The sequence below is a fragment of the Lynx canadensis genome, chromosome A3, assembly GCF_007474595.2.
Source record: "Lynx canadensis isolate LIC74 chromosome A3, mLynCan4.pri.v2, whole genome shotgun sequence".
NCBI lineage: Eukaryota > Metazoa > Chordata > Mammalia > Carnivora > Felidae > Lynx > Lynx canadensis.
In genome coordinates this window covers 34,279,915-34,299,996 of record NC_044305.1, presented here as the reverse complement: position 1 = coordinate 34,299,996, position 20,082 = coordinate 34,279,915, and the positions used below count along the sequence as shown (strand labels likewise).

General features: G+C 39.3%; 1 protein-coding gene and 1 non-coding gene across 4 annotated transcripts in view; one reads left to right on the top strand and one right to left on the bottom strand.

The window, feature by feature from the left end:
- Positions 1–20,082, bottom strand: part of PLCB1 (phospholipase C beta 1) — a 702,980-nt gene that overhangs the window by 98,455 nt on the left and 584,443 nt on the right. For 2 of the 3 annotated variants that reach the window (XM_030310080.1, XM_030310081.1), the window contains exons 24-27: positions 18,311–18,443; positions 15,466–15,519; positions 11,416–11,635; positions 7,506–7,686 (exon numbers count right to left, since the gene is read on the bottom strand). In XM_030310080.1, the coding sequence (XP_030165940.1) occupies positions 7,506–7,686; positions 11,416–11,635; positions 15,466–15,519; positions 18,311–18,443 (588 nt within the window). Of the gene's footprint in view, positions 1–7,505; positions 7,687–11,411; positions 11,636–15,465; positions 15,520–18,310; positions 18,444–20,082 lie in introns of those variants that run through there. The other variant, XM_030310083.1, reaches the window with a different exon arrangement.
- On the top strand, positions 372–506 carry LOC115511353. The gene has a single exon (XR_003968015.1). It is a non-coding gene; the product is annotated as a small nucleolar RNA SNORA70 (small nucleolar RNA).

Genomic DNA, 20,082 nt, shown 5'->3' with positions numbered 1-20,082 from the left:
AGTTTTGAGGTGGTTGTTATGCAGCAAAGCTACCTGATAAAGATGGGCATTCTATTAGTAGATCTGTCTGACTTCACAACCTGTACTCTTAACCACCATAAGCCCCTAAGGGCAGGGACTATAGTTAGGCTTGGTCCACATGGAATTCTCCCACCAGTATGAGGCCTACAGTAGGCCTTCAGTAACTTTTGATGAATTGATGAATTAATGATTATATAAGTGTATTTCATACTCTCTAACTTGCCCAACCTCTGAAAATAATAAATGCAAAGATACCACATGAACTCTGTGGGTCAAAAGGAGACAATCCAACAGAAAAGTAGGCAATAGATGTGAATGGGCAGTTTGTAAAAAGAAAAAAGGACTATAATCTGCAGCCAATTAAGCTGAATATGCTCTATCCCCCCTGGGGGCCTGGTGTGCAATAGTTGCAAACAGTGGCCTCTGTGGTAGTGTGTGCAGCTTGTTGTTTGTATTGGTTGCCCTAAGGGACCATGGAGACAGCCCTTTCCAGTGGACATTCATGTCTGATTTGCTATCCCCAGTCGAAGCTCCAGACAGTTTTGCAGGGTGCCTTTGGAAAGCCTCAAGGCACAGTGACCAGGGCCCACATTGACCAAGTCTTCATGTCCTTCTGTACCAAGCTGCAGAACAAGGCGTATGTGATTAAGGCCCTATTCAGGGCCAACTTCAAGTTCCCTGACAACCAGAAGAGTCACATTTCCAAAAAGTGGGACTTTAACAAGTTAATGAATTGAGGAATGAGCCAATGATGGCTAAAAAGCGGCTCATCCCAGATGGCTGTGGGGTGAAATACATCCCTAATCATGGCCCCCTAGACAAATGGTAGACCCTCCACTCTTGAGAGTCTTGGTGTTGCCCTCTTCTTGCTCATGCCCACCAATAAATCCTAACTCCTGTCAAAAAAAAAAAAAAAAAGGAATACAAATGGCCAAAACAAACATGGAAATATACTCATGTATGTGCATAATTACAGAAATGGAATTTAACATAAAGATAATTTATACATATATATGTACATATATACACGTGTGTGTGTGTATATATATATATATATATACACACACACATATGTAAATATATGAGAAGAACAACCTCACTCTACTAGGGTTACTCAATGATGATCAAAAAATTTTACAAATAAGAACAAATTTTGACAATTCTTTCATTCTTTATTTCATTACTAAAGTCTTTATTTATTTGTAATTTCCTATTAGGTGGAAAATGTAAAGTTTTTAGGAAAGTTATTTATTTATTAAGAAAAATAATCCCATGTTAGAGTCAGAATATTGGAGGAAGACAGATAACACTACCACGACTCAGTAGAGTTACTTTCTTCCTGACACTGTAATTACTCCTGGCCCATATACTTTAGCTGGCCGGCCATAGAAGGGAGAAAATTCAAGGTTGGCTTCTGCAGAGGCTGCAACATCAAATGGTGCTCATAGAAATCATCAAAAGGAAGACAATGATCTCTATCAATCTGTAGCAAGATGTCAAAAATAGCAATACACATTTATAATAGAAGTCAAGATTTCCTAGTCAATTCATGTATTATTTTATTTCATTAATAGCCATGATTTGTGGACATTATCTTATTATTCCTCCTATAGTTTTATGAAGTGAAGATTATTCTTATTTCCATTTGATAGATGAGAAAATGGAAATTCAGAGTCATCACACAGTTACTCAGTGCAAGAGCAGTGGCCAGAAATGACATTTGACTCTAGACCCTCATTCATCACTACTCACATCCTGATGGGCCATCCATTAGTAGCTGGTCAGTATTCACCCACAGCTTTTACCATGAAACACATCTTTCAGTCTCTGGGATCAGCAGGGACTTGGGGAACTCAGGTGGATGGATACTAATGTTGGTTTGGGTCCTATAAATGATTGCTGGTGAGATAAGCGGGACTATGTAAAAGAAGAATACCAGCCATTAAGGTTGATGTGAAGGAAGGGAGAAATGAATGGGACTGGTACATTTGGGAGACCTAAAATATGAGAAGCAAAGCAAAGCAAAGCAAAACAAGCCTCTACAGAGGATAAAGAGTGTGGTGACTGTGAGAGAAAATGAAGAAATCTTTTCTTGAAGCCATGAGAAAGAAGGAAAACAGAGAAGACTAAATGGCAGGCTAGGTACCATTGCAGTTGAGAAGTGACCCCGGCAACATCACCATGTAATCTCCTCTCACTAGGCGGTTTTTCTGCTTGAATGTGATGCTAGGTCTCATTACTGACAGTGATCAAGAGTCCCCAGAAAGACTCCCTAAGACTTTCTATCACTTACCAAAGTCACTTTTAAAATGAAAACCTAACCCTAATGGTATGACCAAACTCAGGGTCAACCAATGGCTGCTGATGAAAAAACAATTAAATTAGAGCAGATTCCCCAATCCTATAGTTGGAACAGGGGTCCCCAGCTAGGGTTCACAGATCCTCACAGTATCTATGGAGAGATTTCAGGGAGTGCAAGAACTTGAATGGGGTTGGGGAATTTATATCTTTATTTTCACTCACCTCTACACGGAAGTAACTGTTTTCTTCTGTTGCCAATATAGGCAGGAAATCACATGAGTGATTTCCACAGGCCCTGTGCTTTTGGCACCAATAGGTATCTCCATCCAGCTTGAGGATCAAGCCATGAATAATGGAGCACATGCTGTATTTCCCATTTCAACCAAAGGGAACTTTAGCCTTATTCCAAAACACATTTTGAGCAAAGATAAGGATCCACAGCTCTAGAACCCAGCTTCTTTAATTTGAATGTGTAACAAGTCACCTGGGACACCTATTAAAATGCAAATTGTGATCTAGCATGTCTGGGGTGGGGCATGAGACACTGCTTGTCTAACAGGCAAGATCCCAGGTGATTTGGAACCACACTTGGGTAACCAGGCTGCAGAGCTATTTGGATACAGAGTTTTAAGGATAAAGATTCTTCTTTGGACAGGTATAAAAATTTCTTTGAAACTATTGAGTCTATGAAGTTTGGTGTGCATTTTACACCTCCTGTGAATAGTGACCTCAAAAATATTGTTGGTATTTATCAATTTATGGAGTTATGTGAATTGTTCCCACATCTGGGGTTTCGTATCAACTTGCTGATACCTTTATTATTTCATTTATCGTATGCTATTGTAACTGTTTGTGGTACCTGCTCTCTGAATGTGTATGATGACCACATCTTCTTCATCTCCATCTCCAGGGTCTATCAGAGTGCTTTGCAAATATTAAGTTTTTAATGGTCATTTGGCAGGGAGTTTATTGATGTAATGGTTTCTTTCTTGATCCTTGAACTGTGGATGCTGGCATTTGAAATGTATAATCCTTAACCTAAACACATCTGTATTTGATTCCCAAAGCAATTTTGGGAGATGAAATATCCTGTTTAATTTTCCTCATCACCCAAATAGTCCTTTTTACCTGGGGCCTACTTGCTTTTTAATTACACTTCCGTTTGTCTAATTTAGCTTGAGAGGCCTGTTCATAACCAAAGATAGAACTGGCACTTCTGGGTGCTTCTCGGTCAAGAGATTTCCTGGCAGAACAATTTCTGGTTGAAACAATTGGAGTGGTAGAAAATGAAGAAAGAAAGAAACAATTGAAGCTGATACACGCCAGCTCAAGGCATGGAGTATAAATTGTGGATACCCCCAAATGGCCATAAAGTAAACTTCATGTGGTTCTAAATCCTAGGTGTTTGGGCCTTAGCCTTCTTAACAAAAGGATACGGGTTTTGTTCAAAGGCATCAGGACTTTATCTGAAACCCAGACCCACAGTCACAAAGGAGAAGGGGTGAGTTTTTTTTAGTATATTTGGCCTGAAAGGGCCAGACTGTCTTGGACACATATGTAGATTTTTTTTGAAAACTCTTCAAAATTCTTATTATGGACACACTCATTGCTTCTTAGGGCAAAGGGAGTTGAAGCACATGTTGTGGGATTGCCACCCACAGTGGGATTTCCACTACCTCTCCTGCTCTGTGTCTCCTCAGGTGGGATTTTTCTACCTATAAGCTCAGCTTGGTCTTCCCTGGTTCCCAGCCAACCATCTCATCTGGGAGAAAATCTTTTGAGCAGCTAGCTCTCTGTGTCCTCCTCTAGTGGGATTTGATATGGTCCCTCCTGCTCAGGTGTTTCTCCTGTGATGAGTTTGTGCTGCACTTCTCTCTGATTTCTGCACTCATTTGTACAGTCACCTACTCCCTGAAAGCTTTTCTGGTATGTCTGGGTTTCTGTTTTCATCCACACTCTTAATTCTTGTTTTGGGACTCTTCCATGAGTATTGGGTTTCCCTTTTACTCTGCCGTGTCTCTCTCCTTGGGGAATGGAATCTTGACAGGGGCTGGAACTCTGGGGAAACTCCAGATGATTATGGCTGGATTGCCTAGTCCTCAGAGTTATATTCACCCTGTTTGTCAACTGCAGTCATCTGCCAGAGGACCCCAGGACTTCTAACCCCTTGGACTACCATTCATCTGAACTGTGCTTGGGATGGCCCTTTCCTGGGTCCCTACTCTTCACCAGGTACTAGAAGAGTGGTCCATGTAAAGGTTACTTCATATCATGTCACTCCTCCACTCAAACCCCTCCAGTCATGTCAACTACACTCTAAGTGAAACTCAGAGGCCATACAGAGGCCCACAACCCTACAAGATCTGTCCCTAACACCAAAAGTCCCATCTCTGACCCAAGACCCTATAGTCATCCTCAGACCGAGCCACCCTGCTGGTCCCCCAGCAGACAGGCCCATCCCTGACCCAGAATCCTTGCATTTGCTAATCCTTCTGCCCAGGAAAATCCTGTCCCATGTGTTTACAGGGGTCAGTCCTTCACTCCTAACTCAGGTGCTGCCTCTCAGCGAGTCCTTCCCTGGTTACTCAATTTAAAATTTCAAGGCATGCTCCTCATCCTTCCCTCCATCTCCATTCCCTGTTTCCCCATTTTTCATTGATTTTTCTCCTAAACCCTTAGCACCACCTGACATACTATATCTGTTACCAACTTATTTTGTTCATGGTTTGATCCCTCTTCTAGAATGTAATCTCCATAAAGGCTAGGGTTGTTGTCATTTTTATCCTCTTCTGTTTTATAATATTTACTGAGTAGGTATCTACTAAATATTTGTTGAATGAATGAATAAATGAATGAGAGTTTCTTTGTGAGGTGATAAAAATGTTCTCAAATTGTGCTGACGGTTGTATATATCTATGAATATATTAAAGGCCATTGGAGTATATACTTTATTTTTATTGTATTTACTTATAAATGCTTATTTATTTATTTTGCGAGACAGAGGGATGGAGAGCAAGCAGGGGAGGGGCAGAGAGTGAGGGAGAGAGAGAAAGAATCTCAAGCAGGCTCCACACTGCTACTGCAGAGCTTCAGGCAGGGCTCGACCCCACAAACCATGAGATCATGATTTGAGCTGAAACCGAGTCAGATGCTTATCTCACTGAGCCACTCAGGCGCCCAGGAGTATACACTTTAATGAAATGAATTTCAAGGCATATGAAATAAAGTTGTTGAAAAGAGAGGGAGAGACCGTACTGCATCCTAGTCACTGTGATGAAGGAGTTGGCTGTGCATGCCCGGGAGACCTGAGGTCATTATGATAAGCTTGGCTTAAAATCTGAATTAGCAGAGGTATCTGCACAATAGTTACAAGGCAGGGGCTCTAGAGTCAGAGGACCAAGGTTCAGAGCCCGACTTCACCACTTTCTAATTGTAGAATCTTGGGAAAGTCACTGAATTTCTCTGTGTTTTTTTTTGTTTGTTTTTTGTTTTTTTTGCAAAATAAGCCGACAGTAGTACCAAACTCTAGTGGTTGTTGTTGTAAGGATTAAATCAAACAATTTCTGCAAATGGCTTAGAACAGGATATGGCCCCCATGGTGAATGCTCAATACATGGTTGCTATTTTAATTTTTATTGTTGTTATTATTTTCTGGGATAAGGCTGGAGAAAATCAGATGGTGTGGTTATAGTGAGGTCTCAAAGCCATTATCTCTCACTAAGATTTACTTTGACTTTCTCTGGCCTGACAGGCAACCCCTTCCTTACACCAAACCTTATCCCTGTCCTACTATACTTTCATGGCTTAGATCCTATTTTAGTAGTTCACAAACAAGGTGGCCCACCAAAATCGAGTAGAACTTGTTAAAATCCTCAAGCCTCACATTTAGGAATGAAGCAGGGGTCCTCAAAGTGTGGTCCTGGGACCTGAAGCATCAGCATCACCAGCCCTACAGGAGGCTGGATGAATTGGAAATTTGGAGCAAAGACCAACAACCTGTGTTTTAAGGCTTCCAGGTCGTTCTGATGCATGCCGAAGTTGAGAATAATTGGCCAAGTGGAATCTGATGTTCGATAAGCTCCAATGTGATTCTGACCTGCTTGTTTGCATATTATCATTGTGGAACCAGTGCTAGGTCAACAGCATTACACTGAATCACCTATTACATAGGGATGGCCAAACCATCCACCAATGGCTAAACCAGCCACTGATCTCCAAAGCAGAAACAGCCCCAGAATTCTCTTACATGGACAGGCTCTCGGCAAAGAAACAGACAGCTCAGACAAACACATACAAACTCTGGCTACACTAATTTCTATTAGCTTACTTATTTGTTTTATTTGGGGAATAAGCTTTTGTTAAAGGCTACTTTGTTGTTTGATTCATTTAATCTGTCACCAAATATTTATCATAACCATACTACGTGTCAAAGCATCAACAACAGTGGAGGGAATGTCACAACCTGTGAGAAAACATTTTGGAGGACAAAACTGATCACTAATAGAGACTATGGCATTTCCTCTCACAGGGAGTCTCAGCAATTAGGTAGACAACATCCCATACTGGTCACGTAGAAACTGACTCTCTTAAATGTAGGAGAGAGGACTATACTTTTTTTTTAGTGCTCCCAAGGCCCAGGGACACCAAAAAAAAAAAAAAAAAAAGGTGAACATTTATTTGCAGCATGTTCTTAATTTTCTTGAAACAAGATATGTGTTTTTTTAATCCTTATGAGAGTTCAACGACTCTCCCCCCAAAACTGTTATAACCCCAAAATAAGCTAGTAAAAATAAAAACAATAAAACAAAGCCTCATTGGGGAACAGAGAGGAGCTTGGTAAAGGTGCTAGAATAGTGGAACTTGTAAAATATTAGTGTGGTAGACACTAGGTGTCCTTAGGCAATTTCAAGTTCTAAGAAATGATTTTGTTATATTTTAAAACTCAAGTGGTAAGTTTCAATTGTGCTTTTAAGCATGCATGAAATTACATGTCACAATATGGATCTGAGAACTGCATCTTACTTCTGTCTATACCCTAGCATCAAGATAAGATTATTAGCTAAGGAAACAAGAGGAAGGTGTCAGTCAGACCTGCCACCATCTCTCTAAAGTTACCCAAGAGCATCAAGAATTTTCTATAGAAAAGAGGGTTCCAGCTCTACAATCATATTTCTCAGGCTTACCAGTTTAATATGTTCTCGCTTCTGGTATTTCTCACTGTAATACTGTTCTTGTCGAAGATTAAGCAGCTGCTGCTGTTGTTTGTCCTTCAAGTCTATTAACTTTTGGGTCATTTCAGCATCTAGGGCAGCAAGATCTTGCTCAATTGTTGATGAACCATGGTCAGGACTGCTGGGTTCTGATCTGCAGAGACACAGAGCTTGACTCAAAACATGCAGGTCATAACAAGGTGGAGGGAAATTTGTACACCAGCGTTCCTCCTATATAGAGTGCTGTGTTTGGAAACATGTTTTGATAAAATACTTGAGATAGAGGCTGATACCCCAAGGACAAGCTTAGCAGAGGAGGGTCTCCAAACACAGAGAGTGGATGACATTTGTGAGATGTCAGGTAGCGGCAGAAAAGGAAAGCCAGGAGGCTGGGGGTCCTATCGTGGTGGTGGAGAGAATGATAATCCTCCCTTGGGAAAAACAATGTCTGATAAAGATTTTTAAGGCTTTTATCTTTTAATTTTTTTTTAAAAAAGGACATATATAATGTAATTCCCAGTTGTTTATCTCTTATAACAACTTGAGTGGACTTTACATCAGTTGGACTCTGTCAGGAAGGTTGAAGAGATGCTAAATGTTGCATCCGGGTCATATGGGTAGAAAACAGAACATGTGCAGACACCACATGCTAGCAGACCCTCCCACCTCCACCACCCCAAGCTGACATGTTCTGTTTCTTGACATCTTTTAATATCAAAGATGCATTATTAAAATAATTTTCTTTGGAGGATGTACCAGCTTCATGGATATTTCTACCCAAAATGGCACTTTCCTATAAATGCTTAGGTTACAAGACAAAGGGGGATGCATGAGTTCATGGAAAAATATTTATCGAGTGCTTACTCTTGCAGGGTAACTTTCTTTGAGTTATTCATAGTCAGAAAATTATACAGATACTGAGAAGTTTAAGGGTAATACTGAAGTAAATCAAAGCAATTCTCACTGACTTGTTATTGTGCTAAAACATATGGTGTGATTCCTTCAAGTTTTGTGCTCTTACTTTTTTTAGAACACACAGAAAAGGAGAATAGTGTTGAGAATGGGTTACCAAGAGCAGGTCTGTTTTCTTCATTCATATGGAAACTTCTGCAGTAAGAAAACTAAACCATCTAAGACATCTAGCCTATCAGATTCTGCCTCCATGTTTTTCACTTGTGGCCAGGTGGAACAGGTAGACATTTCTTAAATCAGCTGGCACTAATTCTTGTTGCTTTCACTTTGATTTAGGTCACCATTGATGGCATTACAGGGAGAGTCAGTTGGTTAGGATCCTATTTTGGCAAATAAGGGATGCAGAATTCCCTCAGAAGTTTCTATTTGTATTTTTATGTGCAATGCCAAATGAGAATAAACACTCTACAAGGCTCATGGAGCCTGATACATCAGAATAGCATGGCAGCATAGAGAGTGGATGACATTTGTGACCCTCCATCCTGGCAGGAATACAAGTTTATTTGCCAATATCACTATACGTAGCATTGGTGGGGTGACCTCCATCTTGGCATGAACATGAGACACATTTATTATCTTTTGTAGCAGGAAGTCAGTGTAGCCAGAACAGAAAGGTGTTTCTTCGATCAGCCACAATCACTACACCCACCGTGGCAGAGGCAACAGGGTCAACATTTATTGACCACTCTACACGCGCCAGGCACTCTCTCCTTTTGGCTTTCATAGTAACCCAATAAGTAGGTATGACTATCTCCAGCTTACATTTGAGGAAACTGAGGTTCAGTGAGACAGTTTGCCTAAGGACACAGTATGGGGGGAGTCCAGAGGAGCTTATCCAAGGACAAACATCCAGAGGAAAGCAAAATCTGTGTTTTTAAAAACAATGCAATCATTGCACGCCAGTGTCTGGACAGAAACTATCTTTGAATGATCTGCTCTTGCCACGATGTGGAAACCTCAGTTGAGACAGTGGATATTTGGATAAGAAACTAATCTAATGGACATTATTTCCATTTATTATTCTGAGGTATTTTCAGGATTTTAATGCGTATCAAAGGTGACAGGAGATAGATGGACATAATAAGACCTCAGTGGCTTTGCCTCTTAAAGAAAAGTTTCTCTTGATGTATCTTTTGATACTAGATGCTTAGGGATTTTTGTTTGTTTTTTGAGGAGAAGTATAAAAAAATAACCAAGGGAACAGGGTTTCTGCATCTGCTGTAAGAACAAGGTTGAAAACATTATCCCCTGTTGCCTAACATTGCCTGTATAAGAACCATGAGATGAATTCTTTTGTAATTCGATACAGGGAAAATGTTTGTCTCTCTTAGAATAACAAGAAAGTTTGCTTTACTCCAATAAGGAGAATTATCTAACCCATATTCCCTTTCTCAGAAGCTAAGAGCTAAATTCAGTGTTCAAGGACAGAAATTACATTAAATGGTGGGTACTGTCCAATAGAAATGTAACACAGGCCATGTATTCGATTTTTTCCACATATGTGATTTAAAACTTTCAGTGACTACCTTGAAAAGTAAAAAGAAATGAAATTTATTTTAACAACATATTTTATATAGCCTAGTACATCTAAAACATCATCATTTCAACATGTTATGAAAATAAAATCAATAGAAATCAATAGAAATACATTAGCTATTTTATATTCTTTTTAAAAAAAATGAAGTCTTTGAAATCTGGTAATTTATGCTTACAGCACCTTGATTTTTAATGAGCTACTTTTCAAGGGCTCAATAGCCACATGTGGTTAGTGACTTCCATATTGGACAACTATTGGAATATTCCATATTGGACAGGTTCAGATAACTCTTAGCCACTCTACGTATGTGTGTGTTGTTTTTCTTTTTCTATTTTCATAGGATTTTTACATATGTGTTCTTTGGTAAGTTACTTCAATACTCTGTTAGAAGTTTTCTGGATGACTTCTAAGTAAACAAATAGGTGAATAAACAAAGGACCACATACATATCACAACAACAAAAGTTTAGAAGTTTTAGGCCAAGCTTCGCCTGAACTCTTTGTGTACCTGTGGGTAAATGTTAATGTCTTTAGCTTTTGGTTTCCTCCTTGAAGAAGTGGCAGAAGTTCACCTTGAGAGCTTCTAAGACCACTCTCGTTCTACGAAATGGTGATGTTGTTGCTTTTTAAAGCCCAGGTACTGGGTTATGATTGTGCCTTTAAGTTAAGCACATGTTAAATCATATGTCACAATATGGCTCTGAAATTGCCTCTTACATCTCTCTATAGCCTGGCATCAAGGTAAGATTATTTTGTAAGGAAGTGAAAGAAAGGATGGAGTAGACTCAACTCAATGACAATGGCTTGCATGTTCCCACAGTTCCCCGCATTGCCATGTGAGCTACTTATGGGTGATAATTGTGTAGGTCATGCTCACTGCCCATGACTCCCCAGGGCACACAGTAGGCACTCAATAAATGTTGTTTGAATGAATGTGTGAGAGATGCTTCTCCCGGTCAAGGTCTGGGTATGCGGGGCTGGGAGGACCTCTAGACCCAAACACAAGGGTTATCTGTACAAAGCGTTGTGGGTTTCAACGAGGCCAGCAAACAGTAGTTGAGACTTCTCTTTGCCATAACAAGTCACCTCTTCAACTAGGTTACAGAACACAGCAAAATTTCATACCTGCCAGGTTGACAGCTATATTATGGGAAGTCAGCCAACAGGTATTGGGCCCACAGGCCAGAAAGCCAGGAAAGGATTCCTGCATATCTACTGTTAGGATGTGGGCAAATAAAGAAATTCAGTCCACAAGTAAAACTGAGCTGAGGTGGCTTTCATTCTTGCAGTGTATCCAAAATGTGGTGTAAAAACATCAAAAATCCATGTAACGGACTCTTTCCCTTCATACTATAAAACAATTCATTCAACTTACTTTTTCTTACTATCCTTTTTGGCTGTCTTTTCCAAAGCTGCCCTCCTTCTCAAGTAGTCATTCTGAATTTCATTATATTTTGTAGTGTGTTCTTTGATAAGGTCAGTGGTTTTCTTGTGGTGTCTTTTCACCAGGTCTTTCATTTCTTTGTAGTGCTTCTTTTGAAGTTTCACAAATGGTTTCTGTTGCTTTAGCTCTTCGATAGTCTGTGCTTCCACTTCTGCAACAAACGAGTATAAGAGCGAACAGACGTGGAATGACTGCAAACACAGATGTAAAGAGGGGTAGCAACCTGCCTCTTGAGCGACATTTGTTTGATCCCAGCCAACTGGAGCTTATGAGCAGAGCTTGCATGTCAAATGTATCTTGGTTCCAGTCTGGCTCTGTCACTGCTAACTTTTGCGATTAAGTTATCTAGTGGATAAACACACTCAAAGACCCAATCTCTTCACTCACAATTTTTTTTGAAAGTTTGGGTTCCCTAGAAACAGAGCCCAAGATGGGGGGGGTGGCGGGGATTCAGGTGTATGTGATTTACTGAGAAGGGCTCAGGTGGAGGAAGTGAGTGCAGTGGACAAGGAAGAGGAAGGGGCAGAGGGATGGTGTGGTCTTAGCTGGAGCCTAGCTTCTGCCTGTCCGGTGGGGCGCTCTAGAGTACTATAAAGTGCATCTCACTTTGAGGGAAGAAAGTCAGCCTTTTGCATATTTGAGAAAGTCAATGATGGGAGGCATAACCTCCTAGAGAGGTCTTCCTTTCAGCTGAGGGAAATTTCCAAGAGAAGGGGAAGCTATATGCTGTTGATGGCCAACACTCACCACAGCTGGACATGGGTGCATCAGATTAAAAGGAAACCTAGATGGGCACCAACAGGATCTGCTTCAAGGACCTCAATATTTCCACTATTTTTAGGGTTGTTATGATGATGAAATAAAAGAATCATACAAAGTATTTAACAGTTTCTGGAAGTGTGCTTGTAGAGGCTTAACAAATGATCATACAGGTTGTACAGCACCCTCTCTAAGGGGCACTATTCACATTGTAGGTTTGGATTTATCACAAGTGTTTCAGTAACAAGCACTTAAAGAGGGGGAAAGTCCCTTGATATGATTTACCCAAAGGCTCTATAAGGATTAGTGGTAGCATACACTACTACATAATATTTTTTTAATGTTTATTTATTTATTTTGGGAGAGAGAAAGTGCGCAAGTGAGCAGGTGAGGGGCAGAGAGAGTGAGAGAGAGAATCCTAAGCAGGCTCTGCGGTGTAAGCATGGAGCCCAACAAGGGGCTTGATCTCAATCCAATGCTTAGGAAACAATTAATGCTTGACCTTAAACCATTCTGTATTTTACTGACATATTTAGTCAATTCTAGAATATGCATCTTTAAAGTATGTTAACCTTTCTGAAATTAAGAAGCTTTGTATAATTGATGGAGTGTCACAATTTGTTGATGTTTTTCTTTCTTAGCAATCCATGAATAGCAGGGTGACTTAAAATGGATGGTGTCTTAACTTCAATGAATTATCATATATTTGGGCCCAAATTAAGTCATAGTTCACATGTTTCCATCCTTTCATTTGAATTTTCTGCTTCTAGGAACAAAAATATGTTATCATAAATATTTAGAACTGTCAAAAGATTCAGAATTAATATATGCCACGAAAAACAACAGACCTGAATAGAAATGAGTTATCTAATGGATAAACACTAAAATCAGAATAATAATTTATGTTCTTCAATGCTAAGGTCATTAAGCAATTGAAACATGCTCCCCTTTTTTATAATGTGTCTATTCTCCTGACATTCGATTCCTTTTGAGAAAGAGGCCAGGAAGAGAATCAGGTACATTTATCTAATGGTTTCCCTCAGGCCCAAATGGACTCATTATGGTTGCATAATAACTTATTATATTAAGAATTTATAATCCTAAAGAATTGCTGCATTTTTGGTGATAGATTATATCCGACTTCATTAAAATGGTATAGAGCACTTCAGTTACAGCAAGTTTAGCAACAGGGTTTGAAATGTTCCAACCTATGATAAAAAAACAAATTTCCACTGGAAGTACTAATTTTTTTTTTATTGTCTGTGGATGAAAGGCTATTCTTTGAATATGCTCTTAAGCATAGATGTAGTGTCCATTTACACAAAGAAACAAGCTACCCAGAGATAATCACTGCTAACATACTGGCACACACCCACTGCCTTTTGTCTACACACTTATGTATTCTAAGTAACACTGGAACCATGTTGTATTTACATTCCTGTCTCTTGTTTTATGTGTTAACATCATATTGTTTCCCATGGAATTAAATCTTTAGGAACATGTTTTAATACATTCCTCAAGTAGTTTTTCTATGCATAGTTTACATATTTTGGGGGGGAAATATAAATACACACATAAAATACTTAAATCATAAATCCATAGCCTTATACATTTTTACAGAGTGAACATGCTTCAGTAACCACCACTCAGATCAAAATCAGAACATTGTCAGTGCCTGGGAGATCCTCTTTTTGGTTTCTGCATCCCCTCTGCCCTCCCAAGTATAATTCAAATCCATGTTTCTAACACACAAATTAGTTTTTCCTGTTTTTAGGTTTATGTAGTGGGAATTATAAAGAATGTGTTCTTTTGTGTCTGGCCTCTTTTCCTCAACATTATTTATGCATGTGAATTTTATCCATGTTGTGTATGATCGTAGTTTATTTATCCCTACAGCTGTACCCATTTTATTCTGTGACTGTACCATGATTTATTTACCTGTACTAGTGTTTATGGACATTTGGAGTGTTTACAGTTTTTGACTCTTACCCATAGAGTTTCTTGTGGTGAACATGTGCTTGCATTTCTTCTGTTTATTGGGTCACATATTGTAAACATTTCCAAGATTCTACTATATGCTGCTCATTGTGTGTAGTATGTACCAATTTTAGTCCCACTAGTTTAAGGAGCTAATGAAATATAAATTATCCTAACTGTATCATAGTTCTTAAACACGCCATATTGTGTAATCGCAAACAGTTCACATTTTGCATTTCTAAAATATAGCTTATTACTCTGGAAAACAGGGTGGAGGTTCCTCAAAAAATTAAAAATAGATCTACCCTATGATCCAGCAATAGCACTGCTAGGAATTTACTCAAGGGATACAGGAGTGCTGATGCATAGGGGCACTTGTACCCCAATGTTTATAGCAGCACTCTCAACAATAGCCAAATTATGGAAAGAGCCCAAATGTCCATCAACTGATGAATGGATAAAGAAATTGTGGTTTATATACACAATGGAGTACTACTTGGCAATGAGAAAGAATGAAATGTGGCCTTTTGTAGCAACGTGGATGGAACTGGAGAGTGTTATGCTAACTGAAATAAGTCATACAGAGAAGGACAGATTCCATATGTTTTCACTCTTATGTGGATCCTGATAAACTTAACAGAAAACCAAGGGGAGGGGAAGGGAAAAAAAAAAGTTAGAGAGGGAGGCAGCCAAACCATAAGAGACTCTTAAAAACTGAGAATAAACTGAGGGTTGATGGGGGGTGGGAAGGAGGGAAAAGTGGGTGATGGGCATTGAGGAGGGCGCCTGTTGGGATGAGCACTGGGTGTTATATGGAAACCAATTTGACAATAAATTTCATATTAAAAAATAAAATAAAATAAAATATACATCTTTCCTGGCCTAAAATAAAATAAAATAAAATAAAATATGGCTTATTGTCGGCACTTTGGGAAGGCATGGATTCCTGTTCATTGGGTCACACTTACAGTATGAAACTATCTTTTGATTCTAAAATAGTTATCTTGTGAAAATATATTAGTTTTATACCAATAGAGTCCTATCTGCCAAACACAGTTACTTCTCTGTGATGATATGATTACATTGTGTAATGTGGCTTTAGCTAGGACTGCATACCTGTAGATGTTTTTAGAGAAGAAATATGATGTTATTTTTCAGAGATGAAGGGAAATCTTCTCTCTCTAAATACTTATATTGTATAATATTCAGCTGCCTAATTCCATGGGGGAAGAGGGTGACATTTACCTGTTAAAACACTCTGAATAAGATCTTCTGTTTTGGCAGGTGCCTTTACAGAACCTGAAATAAAGAAAAAAAAAAAAGAAACAGTCCCTTTAACTTTAACTTTTAAATTGTATTCTTCCCATATAACAATTAAGTTTGACTCTTGAGTGTAAATCTCTTTATGGATAAATAACAAAATGTAGGAGAAAATAATTTGCAAATAAATAAATAACCCACAACATTCCAAACAAAGTCTTCATTTTGTTACTTTGAGGCAAACCTAAGTAAATGTGAATTTATATGCTTCATAAACACACTGAAAGGACATCCTTCCACTTTGAAGCAAAACTGTCAACAAACTCCATTTCAGCAATGCTATTGCCACCTTTTGGCCAAATCACGAATGGCAAGTGGTTTTTTTTTTTTTTTTAAATCAACTGCTGGGACGCCTGGGTGGCGCAGTTGGTTAAGCATCCAACTCTTTATCTCAGTTTAGGTCTTGATCTCAGGGTTGTGAGCTCAAGCCTCACTTTGGCTTCCCCCTGGGTGTGCAAGCATGGAGCCTACTTAAAAAGAAAAATCAAATGCTGACCAGCAGGCAGTAATAACTGTGGCAGGCAATAGGTGCCTGGGTGGCTCAGTCAGCTAAGCGTCCAACTTGGCTCAGGTCATGATCTCGCGGTTTGTGAGTTTGAGCCCCGTGTTGGGCTCTGTGCTGACAGCTCTGAGCCTGAGCCTGCTTTGGATTCTGTGTCTCCCTCTCTTTCTTCCCCTCCCCTGCTTATGCTCTGTCTCTCTCTCTCTCTCAAAAATAAAAATAAACATTAAAAACAATAATTGTGGCAGGCAAAATCCATTCATTGGTGGATACCAGAATGACTGGACAAAAGTTTAAGGAGAAAAAGGGTATTTGCATAGTCTTGAAGAATCTCCTCTAAGATGACTATTATCTATAAAGGAGAAATCATAAATTTCAGTTTAGAAACCTGGCAGACTCCACCTTAACCAAGTGATCCCACATCACCGATGATGAGAAATACTAACATCAGGCTTCTCTGATATCATGCATGGAGAAGGGCACAGCATTGTTTCTGCGATATGTTTGCCAAAATTGCAAAACTTCACTCTAATCATGAGAAAACATCAGACAAACCCAAATTGAGGGATATTTTACAAAATAACTGACCAGTACTCTTCAAAAGTGTCAAGGTCATAAAAGACAGGATAGATTAAGGGACTGTCATAGATTCAAGGAGCCGAAAGAGACATGACAATTAAATACAATGTGGGATTCTGAGTTGGAACCTGTAACAATAAAAAGACATCTGTAGGAAGTGAGTGAAGTTCAGTTCCAAGTACTGTGCCAACCAGGTCTGTAGTTCAGTTCCAAATACTGTGCCAACATTAATATCCTGGTCTGGTAACTGCCACCATGACTCTGACAGATGTTAACACTAGGGAAGAGGAGACCATTTTTGCAATGCATTCTGTTCCATTTTAAAAATGATTCTGTAAGTCAAAGTATATCAAAATATCAAGTTAAAAAAATCAAGTGCTAAAATGCCAAATTTTCTTATACTCTCCAAAGCATAAGACTATATTTACTCACACATTTCAATGACTTATTTATATTCCAGAAGTACTCAAAATGTTTGTATTTGGTATATAAAAATCTTCATTTGAAAATATCACTCTTTATGATCAAATCTTCTCAACCATTTTTGATCTCAACAAACTTCTTAAAAGTACAGGCCGCAGTTCATGAGCATTTGATACAAATTCCATAGTATTTGTTCTTTTTAAAATCTCACTCTCCCCCATGAGAAATACACCTCCCCTCCCAAATAAAAGATCTGGATTTCATCACTACCATGCTGTAGTAGGACAAGGAGGGAAGGAGACGGGAAGCCATACCTTCATAAAAAGAAATTCTTCTCCCTTTTATTTACTTTCATATTAGCCCATTCAATAAAAAGTTATTAAGTACGTGATATTCCTCAGGTCTGTGCAAAAGAAGCATCAGATTGAAGTCTATCCTGGGAAGCCTACCACCTATTGGTAGATAGATAGAAAGAGGACATACAAATGACAGAAAATTGCCTAATGCAGTCTTAGATCAAGGTCAAAGTTAGCTGCACTGAAATCAAAGGATTTTTCTAAGAAGTGAGACATGAGTGGACTTCTGGGAAGGAGCAGAGTTGCTGAAAGCAAGAACTGAGTTCACAGGGAGCTATGCCCTGCTGACTTCACTCTTTACTACCTATGTGGCCTTCAGGAAGTGCTTCTTCAAAACCAGTTTCAAAAACAAACAAACAAACAAACCCTAGTTTCTTCATCTGCCCAATGGGGACAATGACAGAATCTACCCTTATAGCCCCAGTCTAAGGGTGAAATGAGTCAATCCATTTGAAGAGCTGAGCAAAGTGCTCAGCACATGATTGACACCCAAGGTCATTGAAAAATAAGTTGAGGAAAGAAGGAAAGGAATTCTTGGCAGAGACCTAATTGGTGAGGTAGAACTAAGAAGATGCTTGTAAAGCGTAGCTGTTTAGGAGGTACATGAAGAACACTTCACAAACCCTGCCAGCACGTGGGTTATAAATAAAGACATGGAAATCTGGGTGATGCTTTGTCGTAGCTTTGTAAGTCATGGTCAGAGCTAGATAAGCACTCGTGAGTCTCTTGGCATAAATAAATAAATTCATTCATTCATTCATCATACATTTTTGGCATTCATTCATTCATTCAATACACATATCCTCCTAAGTCCATGCATCTGTGCTCACTTGATGCTCTAGGGAGCCAAATTGTGCTATCTCCTTCAGTGTCACCAATAAACTGGAGGCTCTCTTTTCAGAGTGTTTACCTGGAGCTGGTTGGCTGTGGGGAGCCTGGGAGGGTGGTTTGGGTGCCAGGGATGTAGTGTGATTCACTCCGTTTTCTGCTGGAGTTGTCCTGGCTTCACTTGGAGCTTCTGATGGTGTTTCCCCAGGATCAGCCTGTAATCATAAACATAGTTTCACTTTTCACATTTTTTCCCCTGTTCTTTCATGACCTTCCTAAACCAACAAGGCTACATTTGATAGAATTTTCACAATTCATTTGGAATCTGAAATATCCGATTGAAGCAGTCTAGAGAGCAGGGTAAAAACAGCATGGTGTTTAACTGTGACTATGGTAGGTTAATTGTATTAAAAAGCCCCAGTTTGTACACCTTCCAATGTCTATGCCCTTTTGTAGTGCCCTCTCACATTGACTCTGGATATGATCATGTGATTTGTTTGGGCCAATAAGAGAATAGCAGATTTGATGCAAGCAGATTGAAAAGGCACTTGTGATTTTTCCCATCTTTCTCAGACCCCTGCTACAGCAGTGAAGGATGAGACTTTGTGGAGGAAAGCTGAGTCATCTAGGAAAGGATCTCCTAGACCAGCCAGCCCCAGGTGATGACAAACACAGGAGTGAGTCCAGCTAAGATGCGCTGAGCCTGGTCCAAAGCAGCAGAACCGTCCCACAGACCAAATGACTCATGAAAAGTAGTATGTAGACATTGATGTTGCAAGCCACTACATTTCGGAGTTGTGTGTTATGCAGCCATAGCTAATTGTTACAATGGTTACAAGCATAGAATTTGGAGTCAAACTTACCTGGGTTCAAATTCTGGCCCTGCCACTTAATAGCAGTGCAAGTCACTTAACTCTCTGCCTCAATTTCCTCATCTTTATAGATGAAGATATGTATGTACTGGGTGTCCTAATATTACCTACACTCTAAGATTGTTTAAAGGATCCAATAAGTTAATTAAAAATTTTTTAGATGTTTATTTATTTTTGAGAGAGAGAGAGAGAGAGACAGAGCATCAGTGAGGGAGGGGCAGAGACAGAGGGAGAATCCAAAGCAGGCTCCAGGCTCTGAGCTGTCCGCACAGAGCCCAATGTGGGGCTTGAACCCATGAACTGTGAGATCATGACCTGAGCTGAAGTTGGACGTTCAACCAACCGAGCCACTTAGGCACCCCTCAAATAAGTTAATATTTACAAAATTCTTAGAATAGTTCCTGGCAAAGAGTGAATAGGTGTGTGTAAACTAAATAAAGCTTTTAAGCTTGTGCAATACTATCGTTGAATAATCATAATTAATGCACTGGAATTTATGAAATCTCCACTCCATTCCCTCTGGCAGCTAGTCCACTGTGTCCTATGTGAAATAGACTTTTAATAAATGTTTGTTGAATAAGTGTTGTTCCTTATAAAATAATTGCCTCAGTGGTCATCACATACCATTACAATGAAGCTTTTCAATTCTTAATTGCTCTGCAACTCTTTTCTTAGAACTGCCTTCCAGGTTCATGGCAGACATTACTGACAATGGGTAGCCCAGTGTTCTACTTTGTAGTACAAAAATATATTAGGAAATAGCCAGAAGTCATTCAGAACCTAACATTATGACATTTTCTCATGTAATTACAAATAGCAGAAGGTCCTGTGAAAATATTTTTATAAAATGTAAGATGAGAATGACTGTCACAAGTGGCTTTTACACTGTTCCCGAAAGCATCGTTAAAACATGAGTTCCAAAACTGCTTTAAATGAGAGCAGAACTTATTTTAATTCAGCAAATCATCCCTATGTATCTCCC